General features: G+C 34.3%; 2 protein-coding genes across 2 annotated transcripts in view; both read left to right on the forward strand.

The window, feature by feature from the left end:
• LOC134264539 (endoplasmic reticulum membrane-associated RNA degradation protein-like) overlaps positions 1–18934 on the forward strand; it is a 33256-nt gene extending 14322 nt beyond the window's left edge. Inside the window, exons 5-17 of the mRNA XM_062746832.1 lie at positions 1890–1987; positions 2274–2404; positions 2513–2724; positions 3356–3385; positions 3708–3776; positions 4342–4524; positions 8413–8493; positions 8704–8774; positions 8951–9091; positions 10566–10838; positions 16579–16674; positions 16801–16976; positions 18851–18934. Of these exons, the coding sequence (XP_062602816.1) occupies positions 1890–1987; positions 2274–2404; positions 2513–2724; positions 3356–3385; positions 3708–3776; positions 4342–4524; positions 8413–8493; positions 8704–8774; positions 8951–9091; positions 10566–10838; positions 16579–16674; positions 16801–16976; positions 18851–18855 (1566 nt within the window). The 3' untranslated portion in view covers positions 18856–18934. The remainder of the gene's footprint in view (positions 1–1889; positions 1988–2273; positions 2405–2512; positions 2725–3355; positions 3386–3707; positions 3777–4341; positions 4525–8412; positions 8494–8703; positions 8775–8950; positions 9092–10565; positions 10839–16578; positions 16675–16800; positions 16977–18850) is intronic.
• On the forward strand, positions 16828–20516 carry LOC134264540 (alpha-2A adrenergic receptor-like). The gene is made up of 2 exons (XM_062746833.1): positions 16828–16969; positions 18856–20516. Exon 2 carries the CDS (start codon positions 18873–18875, stop codon positions 20148–20150), a length of 1278 nt encoding a protein of 425 aa, XP_062602817.1. The 5' UTR covers positions 16828–16969; positions 18856–18872; the 3' UTR covers positions 20151–20516.
• The last annotated feature ends 245 nt before the right edge of the window (positions 20517–20761 follow it).

Here is a 20761-nt window from a genome sequence, read left to right on the forward strand (position 1 = left end):
TATACCACTTTTTTCAGGGCCAAAACTTTATAGAATGTTGGAAAATAAAACCCCTTCCCCCTTTTGACGTCATTTTCAAGGACTTATTTGTTTAGACACTCCATGTCAAATTTACGATAAATTTTCATAGAACTTTCAGAATGAATTGAAAACTTCATATTTTAGGAAGCAATAGTGTCCCAACATATACCTGAATTAATCAGATTTTTGGATGTCAAATGTTCATATCAAAAGAGTTTTTCTCAGTTATGCTTCGGTCGAAAAAACGCCGTATTCGAGTTGCGCCGCCTGGACATACCATAACTTACAAAAACATTACTAATTTATTTAAAAATAAAAGTTATGATCTGTGGTTTATTCTATAGATAGAAAAGATGATGCTAATCAAATATTTTGAAATTCATTGATGTACCTAAAGCGGTTTTAATTTTATGGCGCCAGTCCACGAACTTTTTGATAACCCCTCGTATATCCTGCATTTTTATATTCAGATGTCCTCTTATGTCTTAAAGTACATTGATGATTGTAAACAAAACTCCTACACACCAGCTGTCTTAAAGTACCACATTAATTAACAGCTTGTAAATTAATGAATATAACTATAGACATGTGCTTCCAATTTATGTGGGGGGTATTTCTGTGAATTCAATTGCATGCAGTTTTTACTGTTTGATTATGTTCCCACCTTGATTCATGAACAATATTATAAAAATTTTGTATTTAGCATCTGCGTTTATAATGTAAAAGACAAATTTTAATTAGAGTAGAAACATTATCAAAAAGATCAGTTTGTGAAACACTGATGTCCCATAAGACAGATTATATGGCAAAAGTTAAAATTTTTCAAATGCATGCAAGTAAAAGTCCAAGGTCAAGATCAGGTTCAAAAATATTATTTCTCAAAGAGAGAAATTATCTCCATAAATATACTTGTAAAATATGAGAAGCCAAGCACCAACTATTCAAAAACTTCATGGTCGTGCTGGTTAAAGTTTTATTTAATAGTTGGTCAAACTTCAAGGTCAAAGGTGCAAAATTAATGGTACCCTTGGGAAGGCCTTGACATAAGAAATAAGCGTGTGAATCGTGAAATATAAAAGCCCTATAAGCACCAACTGTTAAAAGTTATGGCCATGCAAGATTAAAGTTTTTAAAAAGTAGGTCACACTCCAAGGTCAGGGTCAAAAGGTCAAAATTGTTGGTGTCAAGTGAAAGTCTCAGCACAATTAAGGAATACAATTGTAAAATACTGTAAACATATTACATTGAGCGATGTATTCTATTTAGCAATTTTTGCAGAAAGCAGAGTCTGTCTAAACCATGTACATCGCTAAATGTCTTGTACAGTATATCATACATTCATATCTAGCACATTCAAATAGTGCTTTTTGTTCTATTGGACCATTCTGTGAGATATATTTCAGAAACTTCTCGTACTGGATAAAAATCTTGCATATAGACATCAAAGCTACAGTTTCTTTGGAAACCTGCAGCTGAAGTGAAGGGGTAAATTTCCATGCAATTTCCAAATACAGTAAAACTCATTGAGTATGAACACGGATATTGCGAATTCATGGATATAGTAGAGTTATCTTGGATCCCCAGCTATATAAATTCAAAGAATTCCTTATACGGATAAAACGAATCAAATTACAGATATAGCTAAGTTATTTCAGAGGTCCTAGTGACTTCGTTATGACTGATTTTACTGTATATCAAATTGACTGTGCTAGGATGTCACTAATATAGAGCTCATGCAATGGAAATGCAATGTAGTTTTGATTTTGCCAGTCAAAATATATATGTCATTACAACTTAAAAAGTTTAAATTTAAAACTTATTTGGTCAGCTTCTTTATTTTCTGATCTGCCTAATATTCTATTGTACAGATCCAAATTTTACGGGTTTTGATTGGTCCCCCGACATCTCTTAACCTGAGAAATATTGTCTGGCATGGATTTCCAAATGTTGGGGAGATACCAAAGAGGTATATATGCAGTCTAATATTCTTACTTAAATTGTGACCCATTTACCAGTAATCTGAAATTCAAAAGGATAGTCCTTTTTCATTCAATATTCTTCTGTATAATTTGTACCACATATACCAATAATCTGGTATTCAAAAGGATTGTCCTATTTCATTCAATGAAAACTTACTGTATAATGGAGCATGAATTGAACAGTAGATAGAATGAAGTTTCTGACTTGAAACTGATTTACAGTTTAGTAGAGTCAGGATATCCTTTATCCTTTCTTGTAAACCTGCCTTATAGATATGGATGTTTCTTGTATTTCACCCTGCCCAGTTTGGGAAAACTCCTGGAAGAAAGGGGTAAACACTTAAAGGTCCATAGACAGCTGATGCAATTCAAATTAAATGGGAATTTCACCTCAGATATTCCAGGTAATTATTTTCCCTTTGAATTTTGGAACTTTTATCGTAAATGGTATGGGCCTTCCTTGTATGTGTATGCAGTATAACCCAGTATTATTGTTTTGTTTTACCTACTAGATGTGAGGAAAAAAGTGCCCATGGTGAGAGAGTTTGTGGAGTTAACTCAAGGCATTCATAGTCGCCAGCATCTGATATTGAATTCCTTAGAGTTATTGGCTGAAAAACAATATTCCTATGCCACCATCTTGTTGTTCCCCCAACTGGAGCATGTGCTAAGACTGGTATTTACCAAAGAAAATGGCTGCTCAGAGAGACTTCTCACAGCAGAGGTGAGCTCACCTGAGCTGAGAGCTCAAGAGAGCTTTTCTGATCATCTATTGTCCAGCTTCCATTCCTCTGTAAACTTTTTAAAATTTTCAACCTCTTCTCAAGAACTATGGGTCATTTATAACCAAGTTGGCAGAAAGTATTATTCATTTGGTTAAAAAGGAGATTCTAATTTTTCAAATAAAGAACCAAAAGCTGAAAGAAAATATTTTTTTTTACAACAGTGTGATTTTTCTTGCTCAAGGATGCAATGTAAGCATTCAAAATTTTAGCATATGATACTCTTAAATTGCTTGAATAATTACTCATGTTATTTCACTATAATTATGGGATATCAACTGACTTATATAAAAATAACCTGAACAATATACAGTCCAGCCTCATTAATCAGGATTCTTGTATTCCAAAAGCAAAGTGACTGCATCAATGAAGCCTTCTGATCTTAAAAACTATCTTTTATTATCCGTAGGTAATTGGTAAAAAAAAATATGCATCAATGTAATTTCTATTCCCTAAGAAATTCACCTGGATGGTGAAATGTCTTCATTATTGGCATCCAGCCTACTTACGCTCAACTGTACAAATATCCAAATTTATAAATCTGTTTAATATCTTTTGTTTTTATTTTTTCAGTCCACTACACTCTATACCACATTTGATGAGGTCAGAATTTTCCATTTTTTTCTTCTATTTTTTATAGAAATTCTGTAATTTAAAAGTTTCGTACCTTGTAATTATATTTTTCATTCAGTGACTGTTTTTAATATTATGAGAATATTATGACATAGTGAATATCCAATAAATTTTCACAACCTAATATTTCATTTTGTATATACATGTATAAGTAAGACAAAATTTTCCAGAATGGATTATTGTATGTTTTATATGAAATTCTTTGGAGTAGACTAACTTGTAAAATTATGTTAAAAATGATGAATAAAAATTAATTAAAAAATAATATTCAGCGATTTTTTCTCTACATTAGATTTTTGACAGGGATTTACCAAACAAAGAAAGGAACAAACTTCCAGAGATGCTTGGAGAAAATCTCATGGTAATGACTACTTTCTATTTATTTTATCAGCCATTTCAATTACATTGAAATATATTTCTAATTCTACTTCAGATATTATAGATCTTGAAAACTGTAGGAGGAGAAGGTATCCAGAAAAATGTGGTATCCTATGTGCAATATTTTGTTTTATAAGAAGAAAGCTGTAAATGTTACAGCAAATCAGGTTTTCTAATTTGTGTGATCAAAACTTTTTTTCTCTAGAAATTTATAAGTCTGTCATAAGTTTTACACTTTTTATACCAGCAATCTTTAACTTGCTGGAGTGATCTGGTCCAGGTCATAAAACATCCATCCCTGTACCAAGATAAGTGTGATAATGATTCCAATGATTTTCCATTACGAAGTACCAACAAAGAAACAAATTACTTTTCTGCTCATGAGCTCAAACTTTCTGGAATGAAAATGGGCCAAGGTCATGACAATTGAACCAAAAGGATAGCCCATCAAGTTTGAGAAAACAAGTTCTGACTTTTATTGTGTAGAGTGTCTTCAAGTGTCACTTTTTCATGTATATTCATTTGTTGAATTGTATTTGATTTTTCAGGACCTGCTATTTGACCTTTTAGTTTACCCTGAGGGCCCCAGGGTCAGAGACAAAGTCAGTCATGGAGAGGTTCTCCTGCAGGATTTCCCAGAATCCTTAGCGGAGGCTGTTCTGGTTGCCATGGTGCTTTTAATTTTGAAGTGCTCCAAAAGTGCAGACATTCATAAGGTACATGTATATCAGGTGATTTTGAATTTTGACATGCTGTGGTTGTCAAAAGAATCCAGAAGCAATTATAGATGCAAGGTATTTTCTGGTTTCATCAATTTTTTCCGCTTCCTGTTAAAAAACACTGAGAAAAAGTTAAAGTGTTGTACATTGAACATTTAAAATAAAAATTTTTCACACATATATTGATTGGCACCATGTTTTTTTATTTTTTAGAATGCTATATAACTTAAGGTTTTCAAACTCTTGACCTTGAAACTTAACCGTAGAGCTAATTTTCAATATACGGATTAAAGTGCAGATATACATAATATTTTTCAACATTTGAGAAGTAAATCTGTGCTATTTTAAGCATGTACATGTACACTGTTATCAGACGAGATAACAATTACCAGCATTTCAGTCGACATTACCTAACCTTTGACCTACTTTTCAAAAATAATTCAGACAGTTAATTTAATATGGCATTTGAAATTTGAGATTCATGGCAAGGTTACTTTTGATGGGTCAAACTTCCATCTCTCAGTCCTATATAGCAAAGCTATCTAGCTCAAACTCACAACCTCAAAACCTTCGATTTCTCAAAGTCAAAATGCAGCCCTGTTGGTCAAATTGTTTAAGTAATACTGTATGATTGTGTACTTATTAAAGCGAGCTTCATATTTTTGCCATGTTGGTGCTGAAAACGATGGAATAATTTATTAATACTGCTACAAAATTATGTATGAAATAAATAATAAAACACTGTGACTGGGTGGATGTATAATAAGCGCTCATTTTATGATTTCACAAACAAATCCATACCCTATGATTGCTCTAAATTTTATGGTGATTTATGTATACGTGCCGTATTATCCCTGATACCTTGTTGTTATGTATACCTAAAGCTTGGCCTAATTACCACCTTGACCTAATTACCACCTCTACCTGGACAAGGAAACATCACTACATGCAGACACGTGTACACTGTACCTGAATGTTAAAACAATTATGTGTCAGCATAGGCAGACAATAAAGGCCACAATTAATACTCATCAAATAGTCATTACCTTACTCATATAAAAAAAATCATTTGATACTACCAGTAATATCAACTGAACAAAGATCTTTTTTTCTAAGAAAAACATTGTCATGGGATAGCAATGAAAACTCATATACTGTATAATCACATATTTTTGTGGGGGTCAAATGGGGGTCAATTTTTTGAGGTTTGAGGAAAAAGTACTGGTTTGTAGGGAGTAGTGGGTTAATATGGGACTTCAGAGAATGAGACTGCTGATGAGAGGGATGACAACCCTTTGGAACACATTCTGAAATGATTTTTAGGTCACCTGAGTAAACTCAGGTGACCTATTGAGGTCACCTGAGTAAACTCAGGTGACCTATTGCTATCTGTTTTTGTCCGTCGTCGTCTGTCGTCCGTCGTGCGTTAACATTTAAACATTTTCAGCTTCTTCTCTGAAACCGCTGAACCAATTTCAACCAATTTTGGCATATAGCATCTATGCGTGAAGGGGAACAAAAATTGTGAACTTCGTGGTCCCTGCCCCCCTGGGGCCTGGGGGGTGGGGCAAAAACCACTAAAATTAGTGCAATCTTTAAAAATCTTCTTCTTTACTCCTGGACATCAAACAGTCAAACTGTTGGTATGGTTGTAATCAGCATTAAGTCCTCTACCAAAATTGTGAAATTCATGGCCCCAGGGTCAGGGGTTTTGGTGTTAGGGCGGGGCTCTATTGATTATATAGTGAAAATGCATTAAATCTTTGAAAATCTTCTTCTCTGCTCCTGGGTATTAAATAAACTTGTTAAGTTCATAGTTATGATGAGCAAGAGTGCCTCTACCAGAATTGTGAATTTTATGGCCCCAGGGTCAGGGGTTATGGTGTTAGGGTGGGGCTCTATTGATTATATAGTGAAAATGCATTAAATCTTTGAAAATCTTCTTCTCTGTTCCTGAGTATTAAATAAACTAACTAAGTACATAGTTATTATGAGCAAGAGTGTCTCTACATAAATTGTGAAATTCATGGCCCCAGGGTCAGGGGTTCTGGTGTTAGGGCGGGGCTCTATTGATTATATAGTGAAAATGCATTAAATCTTTGAAAATCTTCTTCTCTGCTCCTGGGTATTAAATAAACTAACTAAGTACATAGTTATGATGAGCAAGAGTGTCTCTACCAAAATTGTGAAATTCATGGCCCCAGGGTCAGGGGTTCTAGTGTTAGGGCATGGCTCTATTGATAATATAGTGAAAATGCATTAAATCTTTGAAAATCTTCTTCTCTGCTCCTAGGTATTAAATAAACTAACTAAGTACATAGTTATGATGAGCAAGAGTGCCTCTACCAAAATTGTGAAATTCATGGCCCCAGGGTCAGGGGTTCTGGTGTTAGGGCGTGACTCTATTGATTATATAGTGAAAATACATTAAATCTTTGAAAATCTTCTTCTCTGCTCCTAGGTATTAAATAAACTTATTAAGTTCATAGTTATGATGAGCAAGAGTGCTTCTACCAAAATTGTGAATTTTATTGCCCCAGGGTCAGGGGTTCTGGTGTTAGGGCGTGACTCTATTGATTATATAGTGAAAATACATTAAATCTTTGAAAATCTTCTTCTCTGCTCCTAGGTATTAAATAAACTTATTAAGTTCATAGTTATGATGAGCAAGAGTGCCTCTACCAAAATTGTGAATTTTATGGCCCCAGGGTCAGGGGTTATGGTGTTAGGGTGGGGCTCTATAATGATTATATAGTGAAAATACATTACATCTATTACATCTATGAAAATCTTTTTCTCTAATTCTGGGTAATAAGCAGATGAACTATTTATTTAGTTTTGATGGGTTCCTCTTCCAGAATTGCGAATTTCAAGGCCCCTGGGTCAGGGATACCAAAATGGGGGGGGGGGGGGCTCTACTTATATACTGAAAATGAATTGTTTGAAATCTACTCCTTGGTATTAATCAAGTAATTTTGATAAGCAAGTGTGCCTTTTCAAAAATTGTGCAGTGTGTAGACTTAGGGTCAGGAGTTCATGTGTGGTAGGAGCACTCCTGATTATTGCTGAATATTACGCTGAATATTACTGATTAGTTGACATACATTTTTGTTCCCCAACCCTGCTTATGGGTATTAAGTAATCAAACTAAACAATTGCTAAGTGTAAAGTTATGATTAGCAATGGTGCCTCTTTCAAAATTGTGAATGCCATAGCATCTAGCTTAAAACATAAACCAAATTCAATCATTTGAAAGTTGTTGCATGATGCTCAGGTGACCTATAAGGCCCGTGGGCCTCTTGTTTAATACATAATTGTGTTTGTTGTCCATGTTTTCAATATTTTTAAAATGGCCGTCTTTAGACTAAATGATCCAGCTTTGGTATATGTTTAGAAATTTGTTCCTAAACAAATCTTTATGGAAAAAAAGTCTAACATTTCTAATGTTTTGCTGAGCTGGCATAAAAAAATCGATGTTTGACTGCTGAGTGAGATGTTGGACCTGTTAATGACATGTTGGACTGCTTACGTCAAACAATGGGCAGAGCATAATCTCATTTGCATTTGTTGATGTTTAATGGTGACGTATCTCAGTTTAACATTAAGGAAGACAGTACAATATACCGGTACATGTATGTCAAAAAAATATCAAAAGGTATAACAAAACATTTATTGTCTGTGTTCTCGGGCAGATTGCGTTTTGTCGACCCTCGAACCAAACAGTCTGGTTGTGGCCTAATGGCCTCAAGAAAACAGTTTGGTTCTTGAGTCCAACAAAACACTGTCATGTTGCCCTCAAACTCATTCAATAAATATATAATAGTTGGGATAATATTTGAGATGTCAGTGTTTAGGATACTGAAATTAAACTTCAAATTTCTTTTTTTATCATAATTGCAGAATGGGTTACTGGAAGAACTGACAGATTTTGAGTCACAGTACTGCTCTGTTTTCCACCCTATATCAATCATCAAACAAAAGGTAAATGTAAACCTATGTATAGGGAAATATTTTAAAACTTGAATTCTTTGCGAATTTATTTTTAAATTAATCTTTATGATTCCCCATGAAAGGGTTTCATTGTACGGGTAGTGTTTCAGCCATCATTTGGCAGTAAAAAAGTAGAATCTATGAATAAAAGGTATTGTTTACCTAGTATTGTATAAATTTGATACTTTTAAACAATTGCAGATTGTAGAAAGTGTGAATATTACTGCTTCTTTCCCTGATGTCTTGAAGTATGAAGAAACATTGACTCTAAGGCAAGATAGTTTTTCAGAAAAAAAATTTTTTGATTGTGATAAAATACTATGATTTTACAGAGAACAAGGAAGATTTAGAGAATTGTTAATGGGTATGAAAAAATGAATCCTTTATTTATTAATTAATCTTGCACTTAATTAATTAATTAATCTTGCACTAAATTAATCTTATACAGAGACCATCGACAACCATTTCAGTTGTACCTTGCAGAGGACAGAAGGGTATATGATGAAGTACAGGGTGTCACAAAAGACATTGTTTTGTGTGTCTGTGAGAACTGGTGTTTTCCTCACTCTGCAGAAGATATAAATAAAAGGTTCTACACACAACATTTAGAATTTAGCATGTGTCTAAATAGCTTAATCAGTTATTTCTGTGATTGAATTTTCATTAAAGCAATATGAGTTGCATTTTTGAAAATTTAATTTGCTGTTAAAATGTGTTACTAAGATAAATGTGTATGTAACTTAACCTATATGATCAATTAGACTAAAATAAAGCAGGAGAAAGACTTCTATATACAGTCCAATATACAGTTTTATAGAAGAAATCATTATTGTACAGGATTACAATAATGTTATTTTGATCCAATAGAAACTTTTTGTAAATAGTTCTTCCGTTGCAAATATGATCAACAGAAGTTTATTTACATTATTTTTTTTCTGTTATTGAAATAATTACAATTTTGCAACAAAATATTCAGACATCAAAGTTGCAGCTCATATTGCTTTAACATACCAATATACCATATTAAACACATGTAAACCATATTGCTTTTGTCTCAAACATAGCCCATTATAGGGTAAGTTGAAAGTACTAGTATTGCTATTCATATACAGTCAAACTTGTCTAATCTGGATGTTATGTATTCTGAAACCTTGTCTAATACGATTAAAATTCAAGTCTCTTGAAGTAATTTCAATTGTTTAAAATGTTATGTAATATACTGTACAATTATTTAATGCCTGAGCAGTCAATAGACCAGAATATTTTTCCCGAGGTGCAGGGAACAGCTCAGTGTGTTCTATTGCCTGAGGCCAGCTACCTAATTTTATTTTCCGTATCCTTTAGTGTTCACAATTGTATATTCAGTACAGAAGGTTCCCGTACCATATTGTAAATTTATGCCTAGATATGGTGCATCTTTAATATTAATTAAAGATTGATAGTATAGACTATTGGTTACATTCCTCTCAAAAAATTTTCACTCATATGGAGACGCCAACAGTGACCACCACTTGCCAGTGGAGAGGGACCTTTTTCATGCTAGCAGTGCACCTACTGGGACACGGGACCTCGGTCGATAGAGGTCTCACCCGAAGGAGCGGTCTCCACGTCCCACAGTGTATTAATTAAAAGTAACTCTCATTAAATAAAATATCCGACCATTGAAATCACACAATTTTTAAAACCAATGTCGAAAGATCGAATAAGATGATTGTTTACCATGTCTGTGCAGTGTTACAAACAACTAAATTTGAAACCTGGATCAGTTTTTTCCGAAATACGTTGCCGGTCAATAGAACGTGCAGTCTACTGACCGGTCAATAGATCGCTAGTCAATAGATCGATTTGAAAAGATAAGAAAAACTAAAAACACATACAGAATAGATGAAAATATTTAATTTACAATAAAACAATAAAATTTATTGGATTAGGTAATAAATCTGGAATATTGCCTGATCTGGCCAATTTCTTTGAAACCAATGGTGGTTGGATTAGTGTCAGGTTTTTCTGTAATTCCATGAGAACTCTTGCTCTCTATTCTTAACTCACCATTGGTGGATTAGTCTGTTTCAGATGTTCAGTGATGGGAGACCCCTAGTCAGGGCCCTGATGAGGGAGAGGCTGTCGACACTCTACAGACTTCAGGCCAAAGATACGAGAGTTGAGGGAGGGGGGCGTGGGGAGGCTGAAATAGTGGGTCTATTGTCCCGAGTTCTTTCGGAGTTACATACAGTCCTACAACAGGTTTTTGACTCCCTTAGAACCAAACAGGAACTGCTGGGAAGGAAAGACCTCAGATCAAGACAGAGGCAGAATCTTAGGTCTCTTATAACAAGGTATGGTTTGAGGGAAAGAGGCAGAAGAAAAATTAGCTGTCTTATTATTAAGGAGGTAAGAAAACTCAAGTTAATACAGATTATTTAAGAATATTAATGTCTTAAAAGGAAGTCAGAACTCTGATCGTGTAGACAGAGACAGAACCTTACATGTCTCATAAGGAGGTTATAAATCGTATCTATAGACAGACACATATTGTATGTTTTATCAGGAAATTAGAATTCTGATTTAGATAGCAACAGAACCTTGTAAGGAATTTAGAATTCTGATCCAGTATGAATTATTTTTGATGTTACAACAGTTCATTTTTCACCACTGTGCCCATATTTAATTTCTGTTATTTTGATTTTACAGCAGCCCATTTTTCAACCACTACGCCCTAATGCACTCAGTACTTTATATGTTATTTTGATGTTACAACTGCTCAGTTTTTTTTACCACTGTGCCAATAATGTACTAATTAAGGTCTTCCGTCTTCACGGAAGACCTTCTAGGGATTCTACTGTTTCTTATTAAGGTCTTCCGTCTTCACGGAAGACCTTATAGTGATTCTATTGTTTCTTATTATTAAGGTCTTCCGTCTTCACGGAAGACCTTATAGTGATTCTACTGTTTCTTATTATTATTCTTATTATTATTATTATTATTCTTTTTTTTGACAAAATTTTGTGCAGGCGATTTCTCGAAAACTATTCAGCGGTTTTTCATATAACTTTCACAAAATATGTGTTATTATATGAAGTTGTTACATCCAAGAGAAATTTGGAAAATTCTCTTCTGGTGCCAAGTTATGGACAATTTCCTGATTTTAAAATGCAATTTTGTCGCCCCTTTTTCTCAAAAATAGCTAAGTATATGAAATGGAGACTTATTGGAGATGATAGATCATGACTTTCTGGTTTGCAGAATCACCTTTTCGTGCGTCGTCAATACTTCCGGTCGTTACGAGATGCAAATTAAAAAATATCGTATTTTCTAACTTTTTTGTTTTTCAATATTTTTCATTTATTTTTGGTATGTTAATAGAAACCCTTCTTATGATGCTTACTTTATAATTTGTTTGAATATTCATTAATCCAAACTCCAGATAAAAGCATTCAAAAATCTAAAGCGGGTCCAAAATGGCGGCTGTCTCCGGTATTTCGCAATCGGGGTTTACGGAGGCAGCTGAGCGTTTGCTTGAACGAAGGTATCATAAGGATAAATGAAATGTAAAGGAATTCTTGGGTTGACACGTCGTAGTTACGTCGCAATTCTGTTTCAAACTAACGTATCTTCTATAATGGGTTTTGGCTGGATCTCAAAGTAAAAAAAAAAGAAGAGACATAATAATATTATGCAAATGAAATTCGATGCTTAATATCTTGTGCACGACGGAAAAACAGATCTTAAATCATAATTATAAGTAATACTCTCTCAGAAAGAATATCAATGAAATTGTAAGTATAAAACTTAACCACTGTCTTTCCGATGCACATTCGTGTCATATTAAACTAATAGAAAAGACAAAAATAAGAGAACCATTTTTTGACAGATCGTTTAATGGAGTTTATATCAGCATTCTTGTCTCAAAGAGCTGATTCAAGTTATTGAGCATAAATGGTATCCAATTCCCTGACCGTCGTGAGGCGAGCATTTTCTTCGGCGAAACAGTTCAACCTTTTCATGAAAGTTTAACTAATCGGGAGAGTTCACTTCGGGGATAAACAGGGAATTTTTAAAAAGTTAAAAAACCATAGCTGTTTCACCGCTTTAGTGTCACTTGCTTACAAACGATATGGAATTTGTAAAATGTGTTAAATATACCGGGTACTTTCTAATCCTCGAATTTTAGGCTATAAGAACACATTTTTTATTTCATTGAAGCTATCACACCTATTTAATAAAACATTCCAAAGAAAAGGCGCTATGATTAACTCGTAGCGTTTGGCGCGAAATTATGAATAGTGACTCGCCTTTCATAATTCTAAGACAAAAAGCACTGTTATACAGAGGTATATACAAGAAGATTCAGAGCAGAGGTCCCAATACTGTAATATTTAGCTCGTTGGATTTTCATGCTGGCAACTCAATCCCTCTTGTGTGCAATTTTTGTTTACTTTTTTAGGTCGATTTTACGCTGTCTTACCGGAATCGGACGGAAGACCTCTCGTTGCTCGCAACGAGTTTCTCATCTAGTTATTATTATTATTCTTTTTTTTTTAGACAAAATTTTGTGCAGGCGATTTCTCGTAAACTATTCGGTGGATTTCAATGAAAATTTCAGGAATAATAGGTCACTATATGAATTTTATATAAAATTCCGTTTGTTGGAAAATTCGCTACCAGTGCCAAGTTATGGGCAATTTCCTGATTTTAAAATGCAATTTTGTCTTCGAATGTTCTCGAAAACGGCTCAAGATAGTAACTGGAGACTTGTTAGAGATGATAGACCATGAGTTATAGATGTGCAATTTTGCCTTCGTTTGCGTCGTCAGTACTTCCGGTCGCTACAGGAAGTGAATTCAAAATGTGCACTTTTTCAACTTTTTTGTTTTTCAATATTTTTCTTTGATATAATTAAAGTTAATGGAGACCCTACTGGAAAGGCCTAATATATAATTTATTTTAGAATTGATCAATCCACACACTAGATATTCGCATTTAAAAATCTGAAGCGTGTCCAAGATGGCGGGGCGTCTCCGTGAACTCCGCCATTAAGCAAGTCGGGTTCTAGAAGGTCAGCTGAGCGTTTAGATGAACGAAACTTCTACCAAAAAGATTTATGAAATGTAAAGGATTCTTTAGATTGCTACATCGCAATTACGTTGCATTGAGGATTGTTTTAATATGGGTTTTCCTCAAACGTCTAGTGAAATTGCTTTTGTCTGCATTTCAAAGTAGAATACAACATGACTACAAGTGGAAATACGATGACAACAATTTTTTGTTTTGCACCAGGGAAAACTTATCCTAAACCATGGTTATAAGTAATAGCTTTTCAAGAAACTTGCCTGCCTTAATATTCACTATGTTTCTGAAGTAATACTTGACTTCTGTTTATTTTTCCACGCAGGCTTGTGACATATTAAATGAATAGAAAAGACAAAAATAAGAAAAACATTTTTTAAAAGATTGTTTATTAAAGGTTATATAAATATTCTTGTAATAAATGCAAGTTATTGAACATAAATAGTATAACATTCATTGACCGTCAGAGGGCGAGTGATTTTTTTTCAGTGAAACATTCCAGTCTTTTCATGAACGTGTAACTCATCTCCACTTTGGGGGAAAACAGGATACATAATTCGTGGAAAACACTTTAGTGTTACTTGGCCGTATACGATATTATATTTGTATAATGTGATAAATATACTTTCTAACGCTCGAAATTCCGGTTATAAGAACATACATTTCTAATTTTCATTGAAGCTATCAAATCCATCAAATAGGTCAAATATTTCAAAGGAATAGCGTTAGGAACTACTTGGGACGTTTGGCACGAAATAATGTATCGTGACCCGACTTAAGTAGTAGACAAATGGTGACAATAGTGCAGAAATATATAACATTGTCATGCCTGTTTATGGAGTTGCATGGAATAAAAAGTTGTATACATATCGGAAAAAGGAAAGAAAACAGTATTATGTGTTCATTACTAATAGATTATCTACCTAAAAGTTACTGTTAAAACTCAAGTAACAGATTCCGATGTGATCATCTTGAGCAAAGTTTAGCAAGCTGGCTGTCATTTTACAATTCCAAACTGAATTTTAAAAAAATGTAATGTATGTTGGAATCAAAATAAGCAATCTCGCAATATTCGCATGTTAAATTTGAAGCGGGTTCCCAAAGGTGTAATGGGTACCGCAATGGATTTTCACGTTGGCGACCCGGGTTCGATCCCCCGTGTGTCCGATTTTTAAAATCACTTTTTCAGTTTGATTTTACTCTTTTTTTTCTGAATCGGACGGAAGACCTCTCGTTGCTCGCAACGAGTTTCGTTTCTAGTTATTATTATTATTATTATTTTTTTCCCCAAAATTTTGTGCAGGCGATTTCTCGAAAACTATTCAGTGGTTTTCAATGAAACTTTCAGGAATTATGCGTCATTATATGAAGTTGTGGCATGACAAGGAAAATTTGGAATACTCACCTTCGGTTCCAAGATATTGACAGTTTTCTGATTTTAAAACGGATTTTTGTTCCCCCTTTTTTTCAAAAATGGCTTAAGATATTAACTGGAGACTTACTAGAGATGATAGATGATCACTTCTAGATTTGCAGAATTACCTTTTTGTGCGTCGTTACTACTTCCGGTTGCTATCGGAAGCGAAATTAAAAAGTCCGTATTTTCTAACTTTTTTGTTTTTCAATATTTTTCATTTATTTTTGGAATGCTAATAGAAACCTTTCTTTTAATGCTCACTGTATCATTTGTTTGAATATTGATAAATCCAAACTCTAGATATTAACATTTAAAAATCTGAAGCGGGTCCAAAATGGCGGCTGTCTCTGTCATATCCGACATTTCGCAATTCAGGGTTTACGAAGTCAGCCGAGCGTTTGCTTGAATGAATGTAAAATAGGATAAATGAAATGTAAAGGAATACTTGGATTCTCACGTCGTTGTTACGTTATAATTCTGTGTCAAACTATGATTTAATCCTTGGTCGTCTGAAACGTCTTCTATAATTTGTTTTGGCTGGTTCTCAAAGTAGAAAAAGAAAAGACTAAATGTGCAAATGAAATACGATACCTAGTATCTTTTGTTTCGGAAAATTAGATTTTAAATCATAGGTATAAGTAATAGTTTTTAAGAAACAATATGGATGTACATAGTAAGTATTAAATGTAACCACTGTTTTGCTCATGCAGACTTGTGTCATATTCAAATAATAGAAAAGAAAAAAAAATATAAGAAAATCATTTTTCAAAATATCGTTGAATGGAGTTCATATTAACATTCTTGTCTCAAAGATCTGATTTAAATTATTGAACATAAATGTTATCTGATTGCCTGACTGTAGTAGGCATGCTTTTATCAATATGTTCTTGGTGGGTATGAACAGGAAATTAAAAAAAAGGTAAAAAGTTTACCAGATTCACTGATTTAGTATTATTTATCTATATACGATATGGAATGTGTAAATATGCTAAATATACTTTCTTAACATTGAAATTTAAGCTATAAGAACGTTCTTGTTTCATTTTCATCGAAGCTATCGCACCTATTTAATGGAACATTCCAAAGAAAAATCGCGAAGATTTACTCGTGGTGTTTGACACAAAATTATGAATAGTGACCTGTCTTTCATTATTCGAAAACACATGTACTGTTGCAGAAGTATATACAAGTATATTTAGAGCTTTGGTTCTTATAGAGTAATAGTAAGCGGTTTGGATTTTCATGCTAACGACCCGGGTTCAATGCCCTTTGTTTTCATAACAAGTTTTATCACTTTTTTCAGCTCAATTTTGCGGGGTTTTTTTTCAGAATCGGGCGGAAGACCTCTCGTTGCTCGCAACGAGTTTCTTTTCTAGTTTGATTTCTTTTATTTTATTGTCATACCAGCCTATTTTTTTTCAGCAGTGTGCCCCAGTGTTGTACTTATTTAGATGTGATATCTCCCCATTTTTCCACCAGGGTGCCCATATTTTTGTACTCATTTCATATCTGTTATTTCAATGTTACATATGCCCATTTTTTCACCTCTGTACCCATTTTGTAGTATTTGTATGTTATTTTCAATGTTACAGTTGCCCATTTTTTCACCACTGTGCCCACATGATTCTACTGATCTGCACTTGGAAGCTGTATACCCTTAGTACTCACACAGGGTCAAAGGTCATCAGGTACAAAAAACTTCACACATGCTTTACAACTTTGAAATTTTACAGCAGTGCTGAGGACAAAAGTTCCATTGAGACTTTTCTTGTTTATTTTGGGTATTCTAAAATATTTTGCATCTTTTACTTCAGGTTTTTAAAGCTTCTACTACAGTTTGTTGAAAATCTGAGAACATTCACCAGACCGGAAAAAAACAAATGGATCGAAAGCAGAATCTTATACTGCGAGTTTATACAAAAGATCAAAGACACTATAATAGCACTCAATGAAGCACCTGAATCTGAGAAAAACTTAGGGGAGGTTACAGGTATATATGTATATAAAAATTAATTATTCTCGTTTTGAAAATTTTGAAATTATTTGATAAATTTTTGCTCAAGTAATTTTTATAGTTGGTTTTATGGCTGCTAGATAAAATAAACAGGTAAAGATAACGTCAACGGACTCAGTTGCAAAATCTTCAAACTTCATTGCTAAAAGAATGTTCACTATAAAATTACATCGGAGCTTCACTATTTCAATTATTGATACCTGTATATCGAATATTATGGATATGTGAAAGTGATTTGGAAGTCCCAACTATTTATTTTTTAGGTATTTTACCCTTGATTTCTCTGATATCTTGGAGTTTTTTCTAAGTTTCATAGAATTCAACATAACAAGGTTGGACTGACTTTGTCTTTGTAAGGTAGCCTGTTGGTATACATAAGAGTAGGAGGCATGATCAAATCCTTTTATTGTTCACTGCGCCACGTCAATTCTAAGACGTAAACATGGGTAGTGACTCTTCCTTTGCCAAAGGCTTGGCACCAGAAGTGAAAGTCTTGGCTCTTAAAAATTAAGGTCCCGTGTCACGTTTGAGGTTAGCATGTTAAAGAACCCTCATTTCTCCTTGGCCTTGGGTGCCCAGTATAGGTCTAATTTTGAAACCCTTCGCCTCGTATTTTTGCAAGTGAGAAAAATTCTCGAGTGGCACGTAAACAACAATTTATGAATCACCTTTGTAAAGTTGACTTGTTTAGATCGGACAAAAACTGTAGGAGTAATAGTGATTTGAGAGAAATCACTTACATTCATGATATTTATGACCACAGAGGAATAACGCTTTGATAAATTTACAAATGAAATGTTTATTTTTAGTAAACATAGCAACACTTCCGTCGAAATGAAACCTGAAACAGAATAATCGCGTCTTTAATAGTACATATTCTACAAATGTTCTTGTGTCCCAAGGTTTACTGAAATGGAATCAAAATCATATGATAGTGTTTTGGGAAAAAAATCAGATTTTGTTTTTTTAGTGACCATGCTAAATATCGTTTCGGAAAAGTATCGTTTTTGAAAATTGAATAAATTCAAACAGTTCTTAAGCATTTAGAATACGTACAAAATTTGCGTACATGTACATGTTTATTGAAATGGGATCAAAATCGTATGATAGTGTTTTGGAAAAAAATCACAGATTTTGTTTTTTAGTGACCATCCTAAATATCGTTTCGGAAAAGTATAGTTTTTGAAAAATGAATAAATTCAAAAAGTTCATAAGCAAAAAATCTTTTAATGGTAAAGTTAATGGTTAGCAATCGTTTTGAAGAGAAATTGGAATTGGAGTTAGTTTTTATTTTCGTTGAAATATGACTGCATATTACAAAAGACTGATATAATATGATACACGTATTAAGGATTAAATGTTTATTTATAGTCTAAGACTACTAGTATACTAGTTGTTAGATATTGATTTTGCTAAAGAAACAAAGAACATTGACATCGCTACAATAATTATTTTTCTTTTTTTCCCTACCTGCCTCTTTGCAAAATTTAAAGCAGATTTATTTTTTCCCTTTAAAAATATACCTTGAAAGCTTAATTAAACAAATTGAGGATTACGATTTTTACTGTACAGGGGACTTGAAAAAAACGAAGGGATAAACTTACATAATTTACATGCAGGTAAGAACTAAGAGAAAGTCCGTGAAAGGTGTAACTCGGAGTCAAAAATTGTTTTGATATTTTGAGAACGCCAAGTTAATTTTAAAACAAGGAACGTGCAACATTGTAGGTCGATGACATTCGAGCGTTAAAACCAGTAGCTTCCATACATGGAGTATGGAGAAAGACGTCACCAAAAGAAGGTGATAATTGATGGGTCAAATATAAATATTAACTTTTTATACTTTTTAGATTAGTTGTCAGATGATAAGAAATGATGAAGAACGTATCTTCTTCGTTGGAGGGTCCCCCTAGTCACAGTGCCCACAATTTTACTATGTCGGACTACGGGTACATCGTCATCACGGCGCTGTTGACGCCCTCTGTCCTGTCTTTCAGCACTCTGGTGATCGGAGTCATACGGAAATTCAAACGCCTTCAGACGCCTACTAACTTCTTCATTGCATCGCTGGCTTCCGCAGACATTTTGGTGGCTCTGATGATTCCCGTTTTTACTACCTCTTTACTCCTGCCGGCGAACTTATACCACGATCTCGTCTGCTCGATCCCTAATCGTCTGCTGATCTTGTCCTGTGGTGCGTCCATCCTCTCTCTAGCTGCAGTGGCCTTTGACCGCTACATTGCTTTGACGAATTCTCTGGAATATGTTCAGATCATGACAAAGAGAAAGACTTACGTTCTTATAGTGTCTGCTTGGATCTATTCAGCTTTGATTGTATCTCTTCCAATGTCATTCACTAAAGGCCATTCTGTTCGAAAGAATTGCGGGTTCGGACATATTCACCCTCGGGGTCATTTGCTCTTTGCAAGTATGCTGTTTTTCCCGGCATGTGTGCTGATATTTTTCTGTTACTATAAAATATTTACAATTGCTAAACATCAAAGTAGAGCTATTTATGACCAAGAACAGTCCATAGCAAATGCAATTCATATGAGATACGTGAACCGAGACTGCAAATACGCCAAGACATTGGCTATTCTTATACTGGTTTTTATCGTTTTCTGGTTCCCATTTCAGTTTACACTTCTCCTGATTGCTCTGACGGATATTCAGGTTTGTGACGAAGTTTTAAATTACCTTTTGTATCTCGCAGCATTCAACAGTGTGATGAACCCATGGCTGTATGCCTACAAGAACACGCATATTCGGTCTGCCTTCAGGAAAATATCTTCCACAGTGACTTCTGCATTCAAGCAGACTACCCGCCATTTATCCACGACCAGTCCAAACGAACCTTCTCTGTCGTCTGATTACAAACTGAACCAGACAGACAGCAGAATGGAACAGGTGGACATCAAGCACCAGCTCGAGCTCAACTCCGACATGTTTGCAGACGAGTGTTGGGCATACGAACCCAAGAAAATGTCCGTGCATTCCGTAGGATCTACCATAACCCATAATGGACGAAAAATAGTTGTTCCCAGTTTGGTTATAGAAGACATGGAGGGGAGTTCGGACCTCAATTTGCCGAAAATAGAATCGACAACGTCTATGGAGGACCAAAATACTGATCTTATGATTCATATGTAGTAACTAGTTTGTTTCGGGATTCATTTCACGTGTAGGTGTAACAGAAAAATGTGCCAATCCTTGCTGTCCATGTAAGTCGTGTTATAAACAGGATGCCAGTAATCTTTCCATTAATATTGTGGAAGTCAAACACTGATCGTGAACCAGCTTTGATTCGTATTGGTTTATTCTGTAATTGACTTACCAATCAGAGTAGTCTATCAAGGCAATGCTTTTATGATTACATGCAATCTTTTTACGTTAAAGAAACACTTTCATCTTCCCTGTGATAGCAAAATGGATGCTTTTATGTATACATGTAGAAATTGCAAAGATGATATGTATTTTATTAAGATGAATAGAAAACAAAATAAATTGTTGAATATACTTTATTCTTTACTTATTTCCTGCAAGACATAATGACTCGGACCCGCTCGGGAAGCTGTTACATGACGCACGTTGCAGTCTATAATGTCACTAGATTGAACAAAATAGCTCTTTAATGTAGTTGAATTAGTTTTATGACATTTCAAGTCTTTTCTAATAAAAAATTATTTGCCCGAGTGGTTCATTGGTTAGAACGTATGTGTAAAGGTAAAGTAGGGAGTCAGTCCTTACTCTGACTTGATACA

Source organism: Saccostrea cucullata, unplaced genomic scaffold, assembly GCF_032062105.1.
Source record: "Saccostrea cucullata isolate Sc308-1 unplaced genomic scaffold, CSIRO_AGI_Scuc_v1 ctg934, whole genome shotgun sequence".
In the NCBI taxonomy this organism is placed as follows: Eukaryota; Metazoa; Mollusca; class Bivalvia; order Ostreida; family Ostreidae; genus Saccostrea; species Saccostrea cuccullata.

Excerpts from the sequence above, each read along its gene's own strand:
- LOC134264540 (XM_062746833.1), top strand. The coding sequence starts at position 18,873 with ATGATGAAGAACGTATCTTCTTCGTTGGAGGGTCCCCCTAGTCACAGT.